Below are 20,005 nucleotides of genomic sequence, written 5' to 3'. Positions count from 1 at the left end.
GACAAACCTGGCACGCAGTAATCTGAAATGTGTCCACTTGTTTGGCACCAAAGGCTATTGAGAGAAAGACGGTTTGGTCCAAGAGTGCTTACAAGCACTCTTCATGGAGTACTGAATGAAAGGGATTAATTACACATATCTTAAATGTCTGGTGGTAGAGAAAGGGGTTAAATAAATGACAGCACATCCATAGGACAAAATATTAGGCAGCAATGAAAAACTTTCAGAGAAATTTTGATGGCCCTCAATGTAGACATATAAATGTAGGCATGTACACACACACACACACACACGCACACACAAATTCTTCCGCATATCCATGTGTGCATTAGAAAAATACCACGTGATTAAATGCACCAAAGTAGTAACAGAGGTGCTGTCTTGGTGGGGGATTCTGGAGGATTATTTTCTTTTTTAAAAAAACATATCCTCCAACTCATCTACAATGAGCCTGAATTTCTTTCCAAATCGGAAACAAACCAAAGCAAAAGGTTTTTCCTGTTTGCTTTTTCAGAGGTAAGGAAAAGCTTCAGTTTGAACACAGCACTTTAACCTGCAGCCTTTCCCACCCCACCGTTTGCTGTGCAGGGCGAGGAAGACACAACCGAGCCAGCCCACCCTCTGGGTCTTGCTGCACGGAAAGGCGCGAGCACCCGTTCAGTCTCTGTGAGCCACTTACTCTACCAGCAGGAGTTTGGGTGGCCAGTGAGGTTTTGAAAGAAGCACTTATACATCAGAAAATAAGAAGATATATTGCAGTCCTTTAATTTAGGAATACTTAATCCAATGATTTTCAAGCCGCTATAGATCGAATGTTTGCATCTCCCAAAATTCATGTTAAAACCTAACCCCCAAAGCGATGGTATTGGGACTTGGGGCCTTTGGGAGATGACGAGGTCATGACCGTGGAGCCCTCATGAATGGGATAAGTGCCCTTATATACAAGGCCCGAAAAGCTCCTGTGCCCCTTCTACCGTGTGAGGTAACAGCGAAAAGACAGCTATCTATGAACCCGTAAGCACGGCCTCATCAGACACCAAATCTGCCAACACCGTGATCTTGGACTTCTCAGTGAGAAACAAATGTTTGCTGTTTACAAGCCACCTAGTTTATGGTATTTTTGTTATAGCAGCCCAAATGGACTGAGAAGACACAAGTCAGCAACTGGGTAGTTCTCCATCAAAATTCACATGCATCTGACCTGAACAACATGACTATAAAATTAATTCTGGTAGCTGCAAGTGAAATTGTTGCTGACAACTTGCTTAAGTAACATCTTTAAATGAATGGCTTGTTTCTTGGCAAATAAATTTACAGCATCACCTTTTTACGTGCTCCAGTTCAGCACCCCAGCATCTGGATACAAGTGCTGGGATCAGACCTCTCTCACTCTCTGGTCTTGGGCCAGCCTCAGCCATCACAAACCTGTTTCTTTGTCTGCAAGTCAAAATCAGAGTAGAAAGCAAAGTACTCAACAGACTTTAATCTATGAAGCAAACATGCCTTTAAGGATTGTTGGAAAACTTGTCATTTCCCAGGCATCAATCAGAGAGAGTAACAGGGGATCTTCAAGAAAAGGTCTGAGACCCTGACACTGTACACAACATAGAGTTCTGTCCCTTTCGCTGGAAGAAGTAACCGAGAAACAATGTCACCACTATTTTTAATCAAAGAGCCCTGATTGGCTGCACCTTCTTCTGAGAGAGGGGCTGCATGCCTGCACTGAGGGAAAATGAGCAACTCCTGTATAATAACTGATGATCACACCTCCTCTCACCCCATGTTTAAAATCCAGCTTGTGCGCTTTCTCAGGAGTTGGCAAACCACAGCCTGCTAGCCAAACTCAGCCTACCACTTGCTTTTATAAATAAAGTTTTATTAGAACACAGCTATGCTCATTCGTGTATTATCTTTGACTGTTTTTATACTATAGTGGCAAACACGAGAGGCTATGATAGAAACTGTATGGCTTGCAAAGCTGAAAATATTTACAAACTGGACTTTTATAGAAGAAGTTTGCCGACCCCTGTACTCTTTTTTGATATGCTTGTCCTCAGAAACGAATTAGGGAGAAACTGCTGGCAGTTGTATACGGATTTCACTAAGAGTCCCACAATCTACCCTAAGGAAAGATATAAAAGGGGTAGGAAGTCATGTCTGTTGTCAGAAATCCTTCAGTGGGACAAAATTTTGGTATTTAATTAAATCTTGATTTAAAGGGAAAAAAACAAGGTAAGACCCTCTTCCTTGCTGAAAGGAGTCAGCTCTGGGTTATAGGAAGACCCCTTGGTCGTCCACCCCACCGAGCTCCCCGCTCTTTGTCACAATATGATACCCAAGCAACGCTAAGGTCCAGACTATCTGGATAATTGAGATTCCACGTTGAGGCAGAGGCAGGTAATACCTAGACATTGAATATTATACTTGCTAGAATATAAAGAGTGTGTAAAACTCTCTGACCATCTCTAGGTGTTCAGAAATTTCACCCCAAGTTTAAAAATAATCAAAGTACGGTCTACTCCAGAGAGAAAGGGCATCTCCAAGTTGGCAAAATCCTAAAACACCCATCTGTGAAGTGCTTTTTGTTTCTATACTTTTCTAATTTGGTCATCCTAATTTTGAACATAAAAAATCTTTCCAAATGCTCATCTTAACAAATAGTTCATTGTATTCACCCAGATAGAACATAAATTCTTAACTATTTTGAAATAGATTTCAATGTAAAGTACAGTAAGCAAATTTTATACAGTAAATAAACTTTATTTATTTGTTCTTCCAAATGACATTGCCAACAGTCACAGATTTGCATACAATAGTTATATCTTGACTATTTACAATTTACAGTAGTATTTCTTCCTCTGAAAAATATAAGTACAAAAGCTAAGTAAACAATGAGGTACTGCCATTTGGATTTATCATATGTCATTGCTTAAAGAACTAGTCTGTAGTAAATATTCGACAAATCAATCTAGATAAAAGTCAATTAAATGCTCTAATTTATCAGAAAAAAAGTCCACTAAGTTTCACCCCAAAATGTATTGCACAAGTCTTTTTTAAAAAATCACTCTAAAAATAAATAGAAAAGGCAAGCAGTTCTTTAAAAAGAGGGACAAAAAAGAATGGAAGAAAGGAACATTAAGTGAGCCCATAAATCAGGTTAAGTTAGTCAAAAAGTTTTAAACATAAACTCTTCCCAACGACAACAAAAAAAAAAAAAAAATGAAGAAAAAGTAAAAGCTATCACTGTTTCTCCACTGATATAACCTATATAAAAGGCAGTCTGCAACATATCTGTGGGCCGATATTAGATTTTTCTTGGTCATTTGGCCACATAGGGGACCTGAATAACAGCTTCTTTCTCAAACAGCAAACATGCAGTTTCTCGAGCTTGCCCAACATTGCTCTCCTCATTTCTTCAAGATGAAGATCGGAGCCAGGACTGGAAAAGAAAGAGGAAAAGAGGATAAAGAAAAAAAAAAAAAAAACCTTTAAAGCCAACTTTTTGGGAGATTTGTTGTTTCGCGTGAAAATAAAATTATATTCTATAGCCTGGGGATAGAAGTAGAAATATTCTAAGTATTAAATCCTACAGGAATCTTTTAAAAATCAATGTCCTTGGAATCAGCTGACCTGGAGCCAGCAACCCTGGAAAACGGTATTTTTAAGGGACACTAGCACCGCCACCTCCGCCATGTATCGATGGCGACCAGGTCATGATTAGAGCGCCAGGAGTAAACCTGCTGACCTGGGAGAATTTCTCTAGGACGCAGCTCTTCAGGATGGATTTAAAGAGGAGAAAGAGTTCTTCCCTGTCACTAATGTGCTGATTTTTCTACGTATTGCAATTCTCCAGGACGATATGCATGGCAGCAGGGGACAAGTAGTATTTTAGTGTAAAAAGCTATGCCTCATCTGAAATTAACAAACTTAATTTTTAAAAAACTTAAAATGTTATGAGAAATGATACTAAATCTTCCTAATAAGGTTTCTCTGATTAAAATGCTAAAAGCCTGTGGACTCAGGTCAAATATGAGGTTAAAAAAAAAAAAGCCGTAAAATTAAAATACCAAATGAGATTAAGTAATAGAGACAAACTTTTCATATGTATTTAGTGGAAAGAGAAAGCTTTAAAGTCTTCTCGCTTTGTAAATGAACAATGTAATTCACTACTCATGATGTATTTCTCATAGTATATTATTTATAAAACTAGCCATATAATCATGTTGATCCTAGAAATCTAGACAAGAAGACAACTTCCTGTTGTATTTAAATTCCCTTGTCAGTTATTGCTTTGCGACCACGGCGTGCACTGTTGCAGGAAGAAATTCATGCATGATTTATTTGATAATGCTGCATAAGTCGCTGTCATGAAAGACAAAAAAAGCTGGGGGAACTTTTCTAGTTTAAAAGAGAGACTAGAAAAGCACAGCAATGAAACTCAAGTCATGATCTTTGAATTTTGGAATTCAAAAAATTATTAAAGACATTATTTGGAAAACTGAAAAAATGTGAATATTTACTATATACTGGATAACAGTATTATGTTAATATTAATTTCGTGAAATGGATAACTATTACTACTATGTAGGAAAATGCCCTTGTTCTTAAAGATACTTGCAAAAATATTTAGTTTTTGTTTGCAAGTAACTATCAAATGTTACAGAGGGGAAAATACACATACGGAAAGAATGAGCAAGAGTGAAAGCAAGTGAAAATATCGGCAAAATGTTTTATTTTATTTTTTTATTTTTTACACCTACAACACCTGGTCTTCCTAGGTGGTCTCTCATCCAAGTACTAACCAGGCCCAACCCTGCTCAGCATCCGAGATCAGACAGGATTGGGCTTGTTCAGAGTAGCGTAGCCGTAGACTAGGCAAAATGTTAACAATTGGTGAATATAGCTGAAGGAAATCTGAGTGTTTATCGCACCATGTTTGCAAATCTTACGTTTGAAATTTTGCAAACTGAAAGTTGAGACAATCAATTAATCAACAGCAATGTGACATAGTACACCTTTCCAGTGATTAATGACAGTATTTAAATGCAATAATATAATAACAAGTATAATGCAGTATATTATTAAAAAAGGAAAAGTTTAAATTTATTAAGGCTTGATATGAGATTTACATGACTAAAGATAATTCTAGATAATCACTAAGGCAAGTTAATTGATATATATTAAAATCAAAACAAGATTCAAAGGTAGGCATAAAGAATTTTTAAAGCTAAAAGGTTTTTAAAAATGCTGTATATTGGCATTTTAAACCTTGATACTGTTAGCTGAACACTAGCTGAATTAACTAACAATCTCAGATAATCTTTAAGCTCTATCAATTGTGATAACTAAGCTCCATTAATTGTGATTCTACTGATTTGTGATTTGTGAAAATTCTAGCAAAGTTTGAGGTAAAAATGTACCCTAAATTTAGGGGGTGCTACATTCAGCTGATAGCATGAATAATACGTGGCAATGGGAGCGATGTTCAAATAGTGAAGACAGTCAACTGTAATGAAATATTTTTGATGCCTCCACTTCAATGTAATAATATGTTAATAAGAAACAGCCCTGTTCAATAAAGCAGGCTACACCTCTGGGTCTCCTCGGGACAAATGTGCTATTTTGTTAAACTATTAAGATCCCAGGAAGTAATGAAACTGCGTTTATTTTTAAATCAACTTCACTAGTTTCCCTTATTTCTAAGTAGACTTTATAATATTTTAAATTCTGGATTCATAAAATATATCAATTCACTTTTACCTAGAAAATGATTTTTCATTTCTCTTTCACAATCTTTATTGACTTCAAAAACCATTCTTGGGAAAAAACTAAAAAGAATATAAAATACATAAATACTTTTTGGATTCTTTAGAAAAATTTCAAGGGGAAAATTTGAAACTTTCAAGTATGATTTAAAAAATTAAAATTTCCTAAAATTATATAACTCTTACTTATAGTGGTAATTATTATTATTTTAATGAATATATCACTATAATTATTACTACATTATTAATCTATAGAGCAGAATTAACATAAAATACCTATTTTAACCCACAGCAAAATCATATATTCATAAAACAAAAAGGCAAAGGAATTCTAGCAAAATGGTTAGTATCATGCAATATATTTGATTTTTGCACAAAAGACACAAGACATTATTCTTCACTCACCACATGCTAACTAAGCACAGACTGATGGTTTACTCAGAAGATACCACTGCGAGGTGAAGCATACTACAAAGCCAGGAAGAAAAAAAGCTTATTGGGTTAGTTTTAATACTTAATAATATTAACACAGATTATATGTGTATATGAACTTCAAAGGATTAAACAAATTGTACTTAAAATTTTCTCAAATCTCCTCAAATCAAGGAAATGCAGGCCAAGTGTAAGGAATCTGTAATACCTCCCTCCCATCCTAAGTAAATCTAAACAGCTGAGATTTTACTTGCAACTTCACACTTTCAGTACATATTTATATGACAGATTAATTAGGGTGTGATTATTTGCTTTATAAAACAATTTCATAATTGCATTAAAGTCTACATTCGAATTTGATTTGCATAATCTCAATTTACCATCAAAAGGTTTTGAGGAAATGTTGATGAATAGTACTAAAGTATATCTCTATGTTGAACTGTCATTCCTAAAATATGTCAATTTTATTAGAGAATAACTCTCTTGCAATTCAACAGTACTTCAGGAATGGTTTCAGAAATGATAGCCCACACCGAAACTTCCATTCAAAGGGCCCCAGTTTCAAACACGGTTTTTGTTGTAGCAACCTTCTTAAATAAATTCTATGTCCCGTTGTAAGATGGTCACAATCCAATATTACTAATTAGCATCCTGGTTTAATTACTAATTAGCTTTAAATAGCATCTGCAAAAACAGAGGCTGCTTATAAAATCAGTGTCTATTCTTAGATAACATGATCAATCTCAGAAGCATCATTTTATTTACTTTTTATATTTAATGTGAAGTTAGTAAAAAGCAGCAAAATCAAAGACAAACTTGAAAAAAATATTTGCAACACACAACACAATATGGTTAATATCCTATTGGAAAACTTGCAGAATATATGTATATGGACGTTCCCTGTGTCTGTGCTGTAAGTACTGAAAAACTGGAAACCACCTACGTGTCCATGAATAAGAAACTGGGGACCTAAATTATAGGACATCCACATAGTCACACAATCAGTCAAAAGAATGAGATAGATCAGTTTGTAATGAGGTGGCATAATATAAAAATATATGAAGTAAAAAAAAAACAAGCTGTTGCATACTCTCATTTTTATAAAATAAAACAATTAGATGATAAAGGAATAATTATAAATATATTTTAATAAAGATTAGAAAACCTGGGGATATTCTCCACGCTATTAACAAAGATGATCTTTTCATGGAAACAGCTGGAAGGCTGAAGATCACAAAAGGCCTCCCTTTCCATGTAATATCTTTCTGAACTGTTTGCAATGTGTTTTTGGCAATGATCCTTTGTTATGTAATTCTAATAAAACCAAGAATCAAAACCACTTTTGAGATAACAAATTGGTATTTTACACGTCCAGTATTTTTTACTCTGTGTCAGTTTTATTCGTATTTGTTTCTTGAATCCACCTGGCATGCATCTACTGAGTCCTTCAAAGGGAATGGAATGGAAAACACTTGTACCTAACGATGCTGAAAATTTCTGATGATTTTATTAATTCGAAAGAGATTTTAAAAATTCCAACTAACGGGAGAGAAGTGAGAAACATTAACTGAAGTATAAGGACTGGTCTAGGGCAAGGAATAACCAAGAACTTGACGAAGGATCGGTGTGACAAGCAAAGCGAAACAGTTAAGAGAAGATCAATTTTTTAAAAAAATGACAACAGGAGATGAGGTTAGAAAATAAGCCAAATGTTTTTCATCAAAAAAAGAAAAATTTTCTTTTAATGAAGTTATCAAGAAAATAGCCATCTACGTTAAACGTGTCGTTAAGTTTGCTAGCACTCTAGCGATAAAAATGTATTTCTAGGAACACTTCTTAAAAAGAGATTTCTGTATAACAAAAGAACCTCTTAAATTGCAAGAGATAATTTAGCACCTGCTTAAAATAAAGTTTCTATAATACTGCATGTCAACTATACCTTAATCAATTAACTTTCTTAATAAAATTATCCTAAATAACAAATAACACTCTCCTTTTAAAAAAGGAAGGCAGTGTTATTCAGCAAAATACAATTAGACAAGCCAAAGACTTTTGCATTCACTCTTGCTTCTGGCCCGCTACTGAAATACCCTGTTTACTGTGGCCATCTAAAGCAGTGGTCTCCAACCTTTAGGGCACCAGGGACCGGTGCTCCTCTGAGAATCTAATGCCTGATGATCTGAGGTGGAGCTGAGGTGGTGATGCTAGCGCTGGGGAGCAGCACAAATACAAATGAAGCTTCTGCTTGCTTGCCTGCCACTCACGTCCTGCTGTGCGGCCTATCTCCTAACAGGCCATGGACTGGTACCAATCCATAACCTAGCGACTGGGCACTCCTGATCTAAAGTAACTGCACCATCACCAAGTGAAATAGCAGGGACAACAAGCTAAAAACTGGGAGGAGGAAAAAGGCTGCTCTGCGGAAGACAAAAAGATATGTACACATGAGATGTGCATTTCCTTTTTAACTTCTGCCTGCTCCACATAAGGCAATTTTTTTGTACTTGAAACAAATCTAAAACTTCAAAAATTTACAATTAATTTTATACTTTAGAGGGAAAGAAACCTTAGGGATAGGATAATACAACATACTCATTTTACCAATGAGGGCCAGAAATATGAAAAAGGTTTGCTCGAAATCATACCAGGGATTGAGCTGTTGAGATTTAGGCTCTTGCCAAAGCAATGTTGCATGTGGCTGACACTCCAAGGTACGAGAAGTGAAGATGGGCACAGTTTTCAGCTGGTTACCATTCCTATAAAACTGACTGTCTTCCTGGAGTCTTTAATGGTTTACCTTACACATATTAATTATTAGTTCACCTTTCCGAGTCTCATTTACTAGGAAAGACTCATCCTACATGGCTATATGGTGGCTAAAGTAGCCACCACTATGGAGGAAGAGGGTGGGGAGAGGGGGGAAAATAAAAAAGTAAAATGTTATAAAAATAATAAAAAATAAAATGTTAAAGAAAGAAAGAAGGAGGAAGGACAGAAAGAAGGAAGGAAGGAAGGAAGGAGGGAGGGAGGGAGGGAGGGAAAAGTAAAGGGAAAGGGAAAGGAAAGAGGACTAGGATTCTGTCTCTATATACAATAACCCTTAAATAAGCCAAATTTTAATTATGCTCTGTAATTTACTCTTCCTTAACAGATAATGGTTTCTCATCTATGAAATATATTCTTCGAATTATGTTAAACTGAAACCATTTACTAATAACTGTTGTACTCTATAATGGGGTCTTTCAAACAGAATATAAAACTCACTGGGGGAGGGGAGAGATGATAAAGAGGGGATATACTGAAAAGTACCTTACCAGCAGCCATGGAAAACTTTTGATCAATGCCACAAAGTATTCAGAATGTATTCCTCCTATAACACCTGCTAAACAATGCAAACACTGATGTGGGCTGCACGCTGTCAGCACAAAGAGCAACTTACTCTCTCCCAAGCATCCCGAATACTTATGGACAGGGGAAGCTCTACAATATGTTTGGGGTTTGTCTTGGGTTTCTTATACCAGCTTTTCAGCCCCCAAACCTAAAATAACAAAACACTCAAGGCTGCTGAACAGAAATTAAACTGTAGCTTCACATTTATACCATATTACAAAAAAGATCCATTTGGAGTGTACATTTAAAGCTAATATGACCAAGTGGCTTTTAAATGATTATTAATAAACTCCTAAAAAGCTCTGTTTTCTATATACCTATATTTCTATTGGAAATATATTTTATATAATGACATTGAAAAGATAATTAGGTATCCTTCTATTGGATAGCTTATCTACCCTTCTATTGAAAAAAAGTCACTTCTTTGCAGTGCTGTGTCTAACCAGCTACAGTTCACTAAACGGGTATCAAACTAGTTGAAATTTCTTCAAGATCTGTTCAAACACAGCATTTTTTATTGCTCATTTCATGAATGATAACAATCTTAAGGGAAATGTGACTCTTGTTTCAACATTCTCAATCACCAATGATTAATTTTCCATCAAACATAGAAATAATCATGAGTCACACATCTAGTATCAAGAATCACCTTATACTGACAAAAGGTGACTCAAGTTGATTAATAAGTCATCTTTGGGATCTTCCTCACCTCATGTTCATTTTAAGTTATTTCATATTTCCTAAGCACTTATTTTTATTATTTGAATTATATTACTTAGATATATCTTTTACTCATGTATGAATGAATGGATGGTAACTCTCCTAAAATTAAAGACTGCACACAATCATATCTTCCATGTCTTCAATTTTTCTATAATCACCATAACAAGTAGAAGAAGAGGTGATTAATGACTGAACTCATTTATTAAGCCAAAGATAATGATAGATGATACTCTGCTTAAAGCAGTATTGGAATGAGACTTACTTTCTGGACTGGTCAGCCTCTGGGATAAGGGAGAACTATTTCAGGAAGAATCAGCCACCACTTCATCCCCATCTAAAATGAATTCTACTTTACTCAGGAATAAGGGGACAATGTTTTTCAAAACTTTCTTTTTATTAAACTTAAGAAAATCTGTCTGCTTTAAAAGGATTTTAAATGGTTCACTATTTATAGGCACCAATTTGATGAGTTTCCCTCAAGGCAAACCAATCTAAGACTGCATGTGTGAATGTTTCCTAAAACATTTGCCAAGCAGTGATTTAGGATGAATCCATACCACAGAGCAAATCCTGATCGAATGCAGCCCCACAGTGAGAAGAGAGTCTGCCATGCTTCAACCTTAAGGTGTTAAAAAGGCCGTGGGAGAATGAACAAATAAAAGCTTTTTTATATCATCTAAAAATATTTTCTTAAACTGGACCATAATGTCAACAGGTTCAAACTGCATTAGAGATTTTTATTTTCACAAAGATACAGTTGTTTTATTCAGTGAAGATGAAAACGTCTACTCTGAGTGACTCCATGGTTATAGAGTTAGATGTGCAGTCAAATTTAAAACATTCTCTCTATTCATGAAGGACATACATTATAGTGACATACTTTATCAAAAATATTTATAACCAGAAATAACTATAGAGGTATAGCAGACTACTAGATACTGAGGAAGAATGCTTTACAAAAAAAAAAAAAAAATGCTAACCAAAATAACTGCAATTGTCCCAGAAACTATACAATAGGTATATAATACAATATATCATGGAGTATTGGGGCAAAGGTCAGGGATGCTGGGATGACCTTAGAGGAAGCCAGGAAGAGGAGGTCAGGATGTGCCTGAGGCACGGGGATGCCTTCAGGAGTGGTCCTGTGCATGGGTCAAAGGAAAGGAACTTCATAAGTGGCTGCCACATGCTGGGGGTATTGAGCCTGGAAAGAAAAAACCTTCCATCTAGGCCATCTTGAGATTTTTGGTTGAGTTCCATGGGTTAAAACCAGAACAAATTAATGACCTCTACAGAAAAGGATATTTGGGCTCAAGATAAGGAAGAATTTGTCTAAGAGACACACACAGTCTGTTCAAATAAGATGGTATGCTTTGGGTGGTACTTACTTACTGACTTAGTCCTTTTTACTGGAGATACCACGACACAGGCTAACCCATCACTAAGAAGATCTCTGCTTGCTTCAGGGAGGATAAAGAAATGAACAGCAGAACTCTGATCATGAAATAGGAAAAGAAACGGGGGGGAGAACATGGAAGGTACTGCCAGCTCCAGCAAGAAAGGAAAAATTAGAAGAAGGAGAAAGCCAAGGGCAAGACGCGAAAACTACACAAGTTTCATACTCTGCTTAGAATGAATCTTCTAAATGAATTACTGGTCGAGGACAAAAAGAAGTTAGGCATAGGGAATTTTGCATAATTTATGAAGAGTGTGTTTGTTTCTCTTCAATCACAGCTGACCCCACGCAAAGATTTCTAATAATTCAATTACCTACATTTCCCTTGCAGGGTATATCAAAAGCTCAAAAATGCTTAATTTTTTCACTCACAATTATTGTATCTGACAATCAACTGAAACGAAATAAAGGACTGGAATGTATAAGACATCATGATATAATTTGGCTTAAAAAATTATTACTGCATATCCTAGAACAAATGCCTTTTCTGTCCTTTCCATAAATAGGCCAAGTTCTAGAAATCCCATGTAGAATATTTAATAGCAATAAATCCTTATTTAATAGCAATAAATCCTCCTATTGCTATTAAATAAGACTGTCCTTCCCTTAAAGGACTTCTAAAGCTTACCATCAGCCGAGCATCTTCTCTTTCCAAAATTTTCTGAGTTTGATCATCAGGGAACTTCAGCACAGTGGTTATAACTTTTGCCATGGTCTACAACAAAAACAAGAGATGATCACTAACACATATTAAAGCAGATGATATCTCGACCCATTCTGACATGTTCTGCTGGTGAGATTCTTTAGTGCTCTCAATGGAAGCCACGACCAAAGAAGTATGATGTGAAGGTATTAGTCAAGGAAAAACAGCCAACACTAGAATTTCAATTTAAAAGGACGCCTCACAATGTCGGGTTGATATTATTTTAAGAAGATGCATTTACAAGAGCATGAAGCTATATACAGTTCTAATGCTCTTGGCCCTTTGTCTTATTAAGATGAAACTTTATTCCTCATTAGTTTTACAAAGGTTTTTATTTGTAGAAATCTATCTAGTAAGTGATGTATTGCCAAAACATATGCTCCAAATAATCAGAATTAGATACTCCCAAGTTCAGCTTTAACTAAATCACATCATATATCTCATAAACATGGGCTACTGCATGAACATGAACATGCTTAGTAGGTATTTTTAAGACATGCAGCACATCAACCTAATAGAAATACAAATTACATTTTAAATAAACACAAGATGTTTTGTTTGATAGAAAACATGATGAATCAAACATTACACATGGTGGCTTGCAAAACAAGATCATAAATTGTGTAGATCTAAATAAATATACCGTAAGTCAGACTGTCACCCATAAGTTCGTGGAAAATTCTCCTCAAAGGTTGAAATTCCCTATTTTGTATCAAGATGAGATGTTTTGAGGGAGACAGAGAGGAAAGAAGATACCACGTATGAAATAAGTAGAACAAGTTTAGAGCTTACATATAAATTCAGGTGCTACTGTTCCCCTGGGGATTCCTACAGAGGAGGGGAGGATCACCCCAAGAGCCAACGCTAAAATTCTTTGTCCACAGTTACACAGACTATGTGTGCGGTGGTGATGGTGGTGGGTGGGGGAGATGGACTAGAGAAGGTCATTGAGGAAAAGATGACATAATTGAGTTAACCAAGAATTTTGGAAATTCACGTCATTAGGAAAAAAAATATCATTATTTCCGGGAAGAAAAGAAACTAATGTTTTTAAAATTCCTATTATATGCTAAGCCCAGGCAAGGCAATGTGCATTATTTCTAATACCTACTTAAACTAACAGATCAAGTAATACCACAAACCTCAACATAAAAAATTTTAGTTTCAGCCTCCTTCATTTTATGTTTGCCTCTGCCATTTTGATGATCGAAAAACTACAATTTATACCAACTTAGTTCTTAGAGAACTTAAAAGGCATTTTATAAAAACCCTCATCCTTTAAATTGTATTGCCGAGATAGAAGAGAATCCTTCTGTGCTAAACCGAAGTCTAGAAACCAAGCATATTATGTGGCAAGAAATGGCAAGAGAAATATGAAGTAGTGACTATTTCAGTATTCTTTTTATTAACACTGAAGCAATTTTAAATGCTTTCTGATATACTATCTATGAAGGCTGTTATTAGGAAAGAACAAAAATCTAAAATTCAGAGATTCACAATTACAAGAAACATTTATTTAATTTCAACGGCTTATAGAGTTCAAAGTAATCGGAAATCCATTTATATTCACACAAGCATATGTCAAAAAAAACAAAAACAAAAACAAAAACAAAACCCCAAAAAACTCTGGCTAGGTGTCTCTTCACATTTCTAGACAATATTAAATGGAAACCCACCTCTAAATTCATCAGTGATCCAGAATTTGCAGCTGATTACTAAGACTTAAAGCTCTTAAGAAAATACTTGAATAGAGAAACCCAAGCTCTCAGCCATATCTTGGGGAAAAAATTAAACTTTCTACTCTACATACAATATTCTCAGGCCCTAAAAAGTAAAAGATAGTTCAAATGAGTCACCCGGTTTAGAAGTGGCCTCTCCTGCGAGGTTTTCTTTAGGGAGAGGCTTCAATAAAAGCTGGGATGAGAAACACTTTCTACTGAAGACGAAAACAGGCTGAATTTTAGTGTCAATAATAGTATGGAGCGTCAAAATCCAAGAAATAGAAACTGCAAGGATAGAAGGAAGAAGGGGAGCTTACTTAACTTCATACCCTAAGAATGCGTGTCCTACACGTGGTCTTAAAAAAAAAAAAACCATCTGCCTCATAAAATAAACAATGTATGCAAAAGCAGATGAAAAAACAAAGGTGGAGTGACATATAGATCCTGCCAGACAAGAAACAACTGAATATAAAGATCCAATCACAAAGGCCAAAAGATACTTTGGCTCATTCTAAAACCACAACCTGGTCTCCATTTCAAGTTCTTTATTAAGTATAGAAAGTGGGCAAATCAGCAAAAGGTCTGTCTCAAAACAGCTCTGATCTTGTCAATCCCTTCTCAAAAATGTCCAGGGTTACTACCCCCAATACCAACAGGTAAAAACATTCCAGGCCCTCCACACTCTGTGCAGCCTGAAGCAGAGTAACTTCCACCTCACAAATCCATTGTTTTAGTTGGACCAGACTATGTGTCATTCCAAAACTCACTCAGTGTTCTGCCTTGAACCTTCTGTCTAGGCTTTCCCTCCTATCTGAGCTAATCTATCAAAATCTAAGCCCCCCTTTAAAGCCCAGTAGACACATGTGGTTCTCCATCATGTGTTCCTTGACCTTCCCACAAGTAAGTATGAGGACTCTGTGTCTGTCTTAATGGCATCACATTATGCTTAACATACTGCATCATATTATGCTTAACTGAGAACAGCTCCCCTTTACAACTACAGACAGTCCCTGACTTACGATGGTTCGACTTAATGATTTTTTGACTTTGAGATGGTGTGAAAATGATATGCATAATAAATTACACAAATATTCAACTTTAATATAAAATAGGCTTTGTGTTAGATTATTTGCTCAACTGTAGGCTAATGTAAGTGTTCAAGCAGGTTTAAGGTAGGTTACACTAAGCTACAATGTTCAGTAGTGTGTATTAAATGCATTTTCAACTTATGATAGGGATTATTGGGAAGTAACCCCATTTTAAATCAAGGAGCATCTGTATATGGTAAAATCCTTTAAAGTTAGGGTTGGTATCAAATTTCATCTCCCTATCCATCATAGTGATAAAAAAAGGGCCACATGCAGTAAGTGCTCAATAAATATGTACCAAATTAAACTGAAAGTCTGCTACTGATTTTCAATATTTATAAAATGTGATGGCAGAATGATAGGCTACTTATCATTTTTAGTAACCAGAAAAATACACTGAATGCTGAAGATGAAGACCAGAGAGAGCACCCCTCAACACTGATTGCCAGCTAGCTATTAAATGGGGCTGTCTGGGCCTGGAGGATATCTCTTTCAGCTGTCTCCCAAGTCGCAGCCTAACACTAACTACAGAGCCCTGAAAACAGAAAACTTAGACATGGCTGAACTGGCGCTGCCCCAGATACATCTTATGTTTGTGCTGGGTCTTTCTTCAGAAGGACTTAAACTCTAGAGCTCTCAGCTCACATATGTTTTCAACCTCCAGAAGAAACAAGTTGAGGCAGTCTCTTCATTTCGCAGACTAAGAAAAGGTTAAATAATTTATTTAGCAACAACACTGGGATAGTAGTTTTAGATTCACAAATTTACCAAAGTAGCCTAAGTTCTGAGAGGCTATTTTTTAAAGAGATATGCCTTTTCCCCTTCCCTTGTAATAGTATCAGGTAACATTAAACTATCTACCACACCTCAAATACAGGCTGCTATTCAATAAAGACATAATAAGAGAAAGTCATATTTCATTACCTTTGTTTTAAAAAGATAAGGAAAAAATAAGTTTTAGTTAGGCTTTGAATAAAAATGTATTCAGGAAACACAGACACTGAGTCACTGCAAACTAATATCTCTCTCATGTGGTACATGTTCAGGATCACACTTATCACTACTTAGTTTGAAACTAGTTGATAAAAAGAAATGAGATTTCTATAGACACCAAGGACTCAAATGACTTCTAGCCCTACAACTCCTAGCATTTAGCTGAATCTACAATTCATAAATTCATAATATTCTTTAAAGAGATTTTTTGATGCCTTTACATTTTAAGTTAAAATATTCCAAATCTATCTCTGAACTGGCTTAGCTCCCTAGGACTCAGTAACCCCACAGACTCATAAGGTAAAACACTGATTGCTTCTAAGAATAGAAAACTCATTATCTGATTCTTAACCAAGGTATGCGAGACAATGTAAAAGTATATGAAGGTAAAAACTTGACGCGATGTCAGAAACAGAAATTGCTTTAAATGAAAGAATTTTGTTCAAGGGAAGACTTGTTAATTTCCCTAAATGCATTCAATTGAATACCAAAAGTCCAAAATAAGGCTCTTTTTAAAAACACTGCAGTGGGATACAAGTAAGAATAACACAAGAATCTACACTCAAGGACCCTACAATAAATTTAACATCCTAGAAAACTAATTAGCCAAGTATTATTATCCATATGATGTGATAATTTTTAAATAACATTCCATATGTGAAGGAATGATTTTCTTATATTGACTACAGTCAAATATTTCAAAACACCTCTAAGTCATCATTCTTAATCACGACCATTTCCAATACTCCCACATTGTCCTTATGTCTCCATAAAGATAACTATTCTCCTAAATTTAGGTTCTGAAGTCAAAATAAAAACAGCCACATGTTTCACAAAGTATTACGTTAATGAACTTTCAATTTTTAGTTTTAGCATCATCCAACAGTATTTTTTTAATTAATATTTTATAAATATAAGAAATATAAGCAAAATCCACCAATTAACTTCTGTAAATTAGAAGCAATGACACAAGTACTACTACTACTATTAGCATGTAGTCTGCTAATAGTAAACATACAGAATCAATGTGTATATTAAAAATGAGACATATTTCCTTCTAAATTAAGCCACATGCCAAATATTCCAGATATGATTTATACCTTAGTTTCACGACCCATCATATACTCAAAAAGCACTTTTCGTAAATACTCAAACTCAGTAGGTTCTCCAAAGAGTGAGACATCGGTATGGTATAAATTTCCACCTGTCAAATAAAAAGAAAACTGAATGATAAAGAAAAAAAACCTGAAAAAATACTTATTACTTAGAAAATCAACAAACGAAAAACAGTCGAACAAAGAGATGCATCATGGTACTGCATTGTGCATACATGCAGAATTCCAATTGGTGTTTTTCCCTTGGAATAAAAACAAGTATTATAACAATTTTATTTCTCAAATCTTTTCCTTCTCGTCATCTTCTTCCTCTTTACTCTGACATGATGATTTTAAAGGACTATATAGATAAGACAATTTAAAATGCATGAATATTAATGTCATTATAGTAGTTTTCAAATACTTTGATTCAAAATCTTAAAAAGACTGTCATAATAAGGTAGTTTATCTGTTAATGAAGCTCCATTTCAATCTAAAAGTAAAGAATATAGTTCAGATGTATGAAGTCACACTATGACAAACTTTAATCTGAATTCATAATTACACATTATGTAAATATATACTTGCATGCACTTATAGTAGTATGGTATACTAGGTAATCTGAAAAGTGCTCTGCTACCAAGAAACATCAAAATGCTGCATAAAAATATTCTAAGTTCATAGGAAATACCTAAAAGGGTGGAGAATAGAGGAAAATGAAACCACAGAATTACTGGGAAGGCAAATGGGAATCTGGTAAGGCAGAGACTGACAAACCGATCTTAAAATTCATATGAAAGTTCACATGGAGACCAAGAACAGTCAAAACAGTCTTGCAAAAGAACAACAAAACTGGAGAACTCACATGTATCAATTTCGAAATTTAATACAAACCTATAGTAATCAAGACAGGGTTATCCTGGCACAAAGATAAATATATAGATCAATAGAAAAGAATTGAGAATCCTGAAATAAAATTTTCAGACAACGAACTTTTAACAAGGGAGCCAAGAATACAATGAGGGAAAGAATAGATTTTTCAACAAACTGTATTAAGACGCTGGATATCCACATGCAAAAGAAAGTGGTTAAGACTCTCATCTCACACCATATGCAAATATTAACTCCAAAGAGACCAAAGAATAAATGTTAGGACTAAAACTATACAACTCTTGGAAGAAAACAAGGGAGTCAATCTTCGCAACCATAGATTAGCCAGTGGTGTTTCAGACGTGACACCAAAAGCACAAGCAACAACAACAAAACAGAAAAAGTAGGCTTCAAAATGAGAAGCTTTTGGGCTTCAAAGGAAAACTTCAAGTAAAAAAAGAACCTACAGAATGAGAGAAAATATTTGCAATCATATATGTGATAAGGGACTTGTATTTAGACTATATAAATAACACTTATGACTCAATAAAAAAAAAAATTTTTTAATGGGAAAAAATGTCTATATAGATAGACATTTTTCCAAAGGAGATATACAAATGGTGAGTAAGTACATAAAAACCACCTAATATCATTAGTCACGAGGAAATCAAAACCATGATGAGACATCACTTTATACCCACGGAGCTGAGGAAGAGATAATAATAAGTGTTGGTAAGGATGTGGAAAAATTGGAACCTTCATATACTGTATGTAAAACGGTACAGTCACTTTGAAAACCAGCTTGGAAGTACAGGTAAACGTACTTCCAGTTGACTTCACACAGATAAACGCAGAGGTACCAAATGGCCTGCAATCTTACTCTAGAGAGACATCCAAGAGAAATGAAAATACCTGTGCACTAAAAAACTTGTACGCAAATGTTCAAAGCAGCATTACTCACTACTACTCTCTGTGCACTGCTGAGCACTGATTCAGCAGTTCTATGCTGAAAGTTCCATTATGTTGACTTAGCTATGGCAAACAATCTTTGTAGCAGGAGTCGTCTCTGTAATGAGCCATGGGAAACTTCCAAGATGGCTTTCTCTTCTTCTTGAAGAGCATTTTGGAAAGAATTCAAAGCAAGTCCTTATGTAATTTAATTAAAAATTGTATAGTATCTTATGTTGTTATTTCATAGCAACAAGCATTTTCAAAAACATAAAGAATATATGAAATGGCTTAGATTTATCTCCTAGTGCCTGCCATGAAAAAGCAGAAAGCTTTACAAAACATGTAGTAAAATAAAACTATTCTTAATGCAGTGAGGCAGTAAAACTGAGAGTGGAAAACTGTTACAAGACATTCAAAGATCATGATCATCTCAAGGGAACAACTACATAAATATCCGAACTCATCTGTAAAATCCTCTGTAGGTAGCATACATTATTTAAATTGAGAATAATATTTCCAAATCATCCTTCCCCACTTTGAATATAAGAATGCTCATGAAATTATTTTCTCCTTAAATCCTGGTTAAAATTAGTAAATATCTGTAATAGTAAAAAGCAGAAGCACGTAAAATATATAACTGAGTGTGTATGAGTATATGTAGTGGATTATGTAAATGTTTGATACATACGGAAAAGTCTGGAAGATTATACATAAACTGTCAACTAGGTCCATTTGGAGAATGGAGAATAAAGTGGGAACTTGAAGTTTCACTTATACACTGTAGCATTTGAATTTTTAAACAACAAATATGCATTATTT

The 20,005-nt window shown here is 35.1% G+C and overlaps 1 protein-coding gene across 11 annotated transcripts in view; it reads right to left on the bottom strand.

Moving 5' to 3' along the window:
* Nucleotides 1–2,739: 2,739 nt before the first annotated feature.
* Nucleotides 2,740–20,005, bottom strand: part of GOLGA4 (golgin A4) — a 95,365-nt gene continuing 78,099 nt past the window's right edge. For 6 of the 11 annotated variants that reach the window (XM_036219907.1, XM_016123966.2, XM_016123972.2 and 3 more), the window contains 4 exons: nt 17,372–17,475; nt 12,395–12,481; nt 6,171–6,233; nt 2,740–3,439 (listed from right to left, as the gene is read on the bottom strand). In XM_036219907.1, coding sequence (XP_036075800.1) covers nt 6,204–6,233; nt 12,395–12,481; nt 17,372–17,475 — 221 coding nt within the window. In that variant the 3' untranslated portion in view covers nt 2,740–3,439; nt 6,171–6,203. The remainder of the gene's footprint in view (nt 3,440–6,170; nt 6,234–12,394; nt 12,482–17,371; nt 17,476–20,005) is intronic. The other 5 variants (XM_016123967.2, XM_016123970.2, XM_016123965.2 and 2 more) reach the window with 3 other exon arrangements.

Source organism: Rousettus aegyptiacus, unplaced genomic scaffold, assembly GCF_014176215.1.
Source record: "Rousettus aegyptiacus isolate mRouAeg1 unplaced genomic scaffold, mRouAeg1.p scaffold_m13_p_4, whole genome shotgun sequence".
Classification (NCBI taxonomy): domain Eukaryota; kingdom Metazoa; phylum Chordata; class Mammalia; order Chiroptera; family Pteropodidae; genus Rousettus; species Rousettus aegyptiacus.
Note: the sequence above shows the minus strand (reverse complement) of the source record. Positions and strands in the feature narration are given on the sequence as shown.